Genomic DNA, 4,929 nt, shown 5'->3' on the forward strand with positions numbered 1-4,929 from the left:
TTGATAACCACATGAACGACTAGGAATAGAGGGATACAAATGGATGGTCTAGTTAGGAACACATGATCAGCGCAGGCTTGGAGGGCCGAAGGGCCTGTTCCTGTGCTGTATTGTTCTTTGTGCTTTAAAATAGACACATGAGTTTCCGGGCAGTCACAGGAATGTGGTCAAGATAGTCCAGTCCCACAATGCCTCACATTCAATCTGCAGTCCTTCAATTATAACAGAATATGTGGCTGTATGGAGCTGCCTTGGCCGTGGTCAACCCCAACCCCAAGGGTGCCTTCCTGAACTGCTGCAATGCCTGAGGTGTACGTACACCCACATTGCTGTTAGGAAGGGACTTCCAGCTACATATTCCAGACTTTCACTGGACTGTAGGTGAATATCAGATTGATATATTCCATTCAACCACACCCAAGGTGTGTTATTCCAATTCCTTTATTGTCCAGGACAATACATTCACAATATCTTTCAAACAGAAATTAAACATTCCCATTTGATTTCAGACAGTAACATATTCTGTTAGTTTGTTCTTTATTGTCAATGTCAGGCTGGGGTTGTTTTCCTTGGAGCAAAGGAGGTTGAGGGGAGATTTGATAGATGGGGGACAAGATTCTGACAGGTTTAGATAAGGTGGACAAAGAAAAGCTGTTCCCATTAGCTGATGGAACAAGGACGAGGGGGGACACAGATTTCTTGTTTTGGGTTAGAGATGCAAGGGAGGGGGGAGGGGGGAGTGGGGGGCTGGGGGGGGGGGGGGCAGTGGGGTGGGGGGGGAATTGAGGGGGGAGATGTGAGGAAGAATATTCTGATGCAGTGAATGGTAATGACCTGAAACTCGCTGTCTATGAGGGTGGAGGAAGTGGAGACAATAAACAATTAAAAAGGAAATTGGATGGGCATTTGGGATGTTCCAAACAGAACGAAGAACAAAGAAAATTACAGCACAGAAACAAGCCCTTTGGCCCTCCAAGCCTGCAGCAACCATGCTGCCCGTCTGAACTAAAACCCCCTACCTTTCCAGGACCATATCCCTCTATTCCTATGCTATTCATATATTTGTCAAGACACATCTTAAAAGTCACTATCGTATCTGCTTCCACTACCTTCCCCGGCAACGAGTTCCAGGCACCCACCACCCTCTGTGTAAAAAACCTGCCTTGTACATCTCCTTTAAACCTTGCCCCTCGCACCTTAAACCTATGCCCCCCAGTAACTGACTCTTCCACTCTGGGAAAAAGCTTCTGACTATCCACTCTGTCCATGCCCCTCATAATCTTGGAGACTTCTATCAGGTCTCCCCTCAACCTCCGTCGTTCCAGTGAGAACAGACCAGGTTTCTCCAAACTCTCCTCATAGCTAATGCCCTCCACACCAGGCAACATCCTGATAAATATTTTCCGTACCCTCTCCAAAGCCTCCACATTCTTCGGGTAGTGTGGTGACCAGAATTGAACACTAGATTCCAAGTGCGGTCAAACTAAGGTTCTATAAAGCTGCAACATGACTTGCCAATTTTTAAACTCAATGCCCCGGCCGATGAAGGCAAGCATGCCATATGCTTTCTTGACTACCTTCTCCACCTGCATTACCACTTTCAATGACCTGTGTACCTGTACACCGAGATCCCTCTGCCTATGAATGCTCTTAAGGGTTCTGCCATTTACTGTATATTTCCATTCTGTATTAGACCTTCCAAAATGCATTACCTCACATTTGTCCGGATTAAACTTCATCTGCCATCTCTCCGCCCAATTCTCCAACTACTCTATATCCTGCTGTATCCTTTGCCGTTCCCCATCGCTATCCGCAATTCCACCAACCTTTGTGTCGTCCACAAACTTACCAATCAAACCAGTTACATTTTCCTCCAAATCATTTATATATATTACAAACAGCAAAAGTCCCAGCACTGATCCCTGCGGAATGTCACTTGTCACAGCCCTCCATTCAGAAAGGTACCTTTGCACTGCCAACCTCTGTTTTCTTCTGACTAAATATCTCTAAACTTCCTAACACCCTGTCACTCTGTGATCCTTGTGACATTTGAAACCAGGTATTTGCAAAAAGACTCAAAGAGCATCAACCCACTGGAGGCTGAGACCAGCCAGTCCAGCACAAAGAAACCCTCTGACCCTTCCCATTGACCAACTGTGAGAATGAACAAAATGCAATCCTGGATGTAATTGAGAGCAGGAACAATAACAGCAGAATCCAACCTCTGGAATCACTCGTGAACTTGCTGGTGCCTCAGCAGCCGGGATGAAACGCTGAAACCCTTCCCACACACAGAGCAGGTGAACGGCCTCTCCCCAGTGTGAACTCGCTCGTGCGTCTGCAGGTTGGATAACTGAGTGAATTCTTGCCCGCACTGAGAGCAGGTGAACGGCCTCTCCCCAGTGTGAACTCGCTGGTGTGTTTGCAGGTTGGAAAGCTGAGTGAATCCCTTCCCACACTGAGAGCAGGTGAACGGCCTCTCCCCTGTGTGAACTCGCTGGTGTGCCCGCAGGCTGGATGACTGAGTGAATCCCTGCCCACACTGAGAGCAGGTGAATGGTTTCTCCCCTGTGTGAACCCGCTGGTGTGTCCGCAGGTCGGATGACCGAGTGAATCCCTTCCCACACTGAGAGCAGGTGAATGGTCTCTCCCCAGTGTGAACTCGCTGGTGTGTCTGCAGGCTGGATAACCGAGTGAATCCCTTCCCACACTGAGGGCAGGTGAACGGTCTCTCTCCAGTGTGAACCCGCTGGTGTGTCCGCAGATGGGTTGACCGAGTGAATCCCTTCCCACACTGAGAGCAGGTGAACGGCCTTTCCCCAGTGTGAACTCGCTGGTGTGTCTGCAGGCTGGATAACTGAGTGAATCCCTTCCCACACTGAGAGCAGGTGAACGGCCTCTCTCCAGTGTGAACTCGCTGGTGTCTCTGCAGGCTGGATAACTGAATGAATCCCTTCGCACACTGAGAGCAGGTGAATGGTCTCTCTCCGGTGTGAACTCGCTGATGTGTCTGCAAGTGGGATGACAGAGTGAATCCCTTCTCACATTGAGAGCAGGTGAACGGTCTCTCCCCAGTGTGAACTCGCTGATGTCTCTGCAGGTGGGATGACCGAGTGAATCCCTTCCCACACTGAGAGCAGGTGAATGGGGGCTTCTCCCCAGTGTGAACTCGCTGGTGTGCCCGCAGGTCGGATGACCGAGTGAATCCCTTCCCACACTGAGAGCAGGTGAACGGCCTCTCCCCAGTGTGAACTCGCTGGTGTGCCTGCAGGTTGGATAACTGATTGAATCCCTTCCCACACTGAGAGCAGGTGAACGGCCTCTCCCCAGTGTGAATTCGCTGGTGTGTCAGCAGGCTGGATGACCGAGTGAATCCCTCCCCACACTGAGAGCAAGTGAATGGCCTCTCCCCTGTATGAACTCGCTGGTGTGTCCGCAGCTCGGATAACTGAATGAATCCCTTCCCACACTGAGAGCAGGTGAATGGCCTCTCCCCAGTGTGAACTCGCTGGTGTCTCTGCAGGCTGGATAACTGAGTGAACCTCTTACCACACTGAGAGCAGGTAAATGGCCTCTCTCCAGTGTGAACTCGCTGGTGTCTCTGCAGGCGGGATGACTGAGTGAATCCATCCCCACACTGAGAGCAGGTGAACGGCCTCTCCCCAGTGTGAACTCGCTGGTGTATCTGCAGGCTGGATAAATGAGTGAATTCCTTCTCACACTGAGAGCAAGTGAACGGCCTCTCTCCAGTGTGAACTCGCTGGTGTCTCTGCAGGTGGGATGACTGAGTGAATCCCTCCCCACATTGAGAACAGGTGAACGGCCTCTCTCCAGTGTGAACTCGCTGGTGTGACTGCAGGCGGGATGACCGAGTGAATCCCTCCCCACACTGAGAGCAGGTGAATGGCCTCTCCCCAGTGTGAACTCGCTGGTGTGTCTGCAGGCTGGATAAATAAGTGAATTCCTTCTCACACTGAGAGCAAGTGAACGGCCTCTCTCCAGTGTGAACTCGCTGGTGTCTCTGCAGGCTGGATATCCGAGTGAATCCCTTCCCACACTGAGAGCAGGTGAAGGGCCTCTCCCCAGTGTGAACTCGCTGGTGTCTCTGCAGGTGGGATGACTGAGTGAATCCCTCCCCACATTGAGAGCAGGTGAACGGCCTCTCCCCAGTGTGAACTCGCTGGTGTCTCTGCAGGTTGGATAACTGACTGAATCCCTTCCCACATTGAGAGCAGATGAACGGCCTCTCCCCAGTGTGGCTGCGCCGATGAGCTTCCAGCTCTGATGGGGTTCCGTATCCCTTCCCACAGTCCGCACATTTCCATGGTTTCGCCATGGTGCAGGTGTCCTTACCTCACTCTTGAGTGGACAATTAGTTGAAACTTCGTCCACACACAGAACAAGATTACAGTCTCCACCTGCTGTGAATGGTGTGATATTTATTCAGACTGTGTAACTGGTGAAAGCTCTTTAGTCAGTGCATTGGAACACACTCACTCGAGTGTGGCAGTGTGTTGACGCTTTTTCACTCACACTGACATTTCAAATCTTTTCAAATCGACAGACTGGACAATCATTTCTCCTTCTGGATTCAAAGTCCGATGATATTGAGGTCCCAAGGAATATGACTCTGTCAGATCTAGACGTGACGTTTGAGATTTCAGCCTGTGATTCCTCTTTCAATATCCTGGAAAATGAGTTTCCAAAAGTCATCAGTGTCAGTACAGGATAGAAATTCAGAACAGACAATTTCTATGGAACATTCTTTCCTCTCTCATTCAGAGGGTGGGTTCTCCCCCGCATATGCACAGCTTCCCCTCTCCCTCGCACATTTTGCAGTCCCGGGCGGGGGGAGGGGGAGATCACCGAGCGGCTTCTCGCTCTGGCCAGAGCCGTCAGCCGGTTGCCTGGAAACCTTGGCTCGATGTG

General features: G+C 50.6%; 1 protein-coding gene across 1 annotated transcript; it reads right to left on the minus strand.

Annotated features, from left to right (window-relative positions):
• Positions 1–765: 765 nt before the first annotated feature.
• LOC144484833 (uncharacterized) lies at positions 766–4,415 on the minus strand. Its single transcript, XM_078203194.1, has one exon. It carries the CDS (start codon positions 4,334–4,336, stop codon positions 2,231–2,233), a length of 2,106 nt encoding a protein of 701 aa, XP_078059320.1. The 5' UTR covers positions 4,337–4,415; the 3' UTR covers positions 766–2,230.
• Positions 4,416–4,929: the final 514 nt, after the last annotated feature.

This window comes from Mustelus asterias, unplaced genomic scaffold (genome assembly GCF_964213995.1).
Source record: "Mustelus asterias unplaced genomic scaffold, sMusAst1.hap1.1 HAP1_SCAFFOLD_129, whole genome shotgun sequence".
NCBI classification, from domain to species: domain Eukaryota; kingdom Metazoa; phylum Chordata; class Chondrichthyes; order Carcharhiniformes; family Triakidae; genus Mustelus; species Mustelus asterias.

What these genes read in the sequence shown, in the direction of transcription:
- LOC144484833 (XM_078203194.1), bottom strand. Translation starts at nt 4,336, where the DNA reads ATGGCGAAACCATGGAAATGTGCGGACTGTGGGAAGGGATACGGAACC.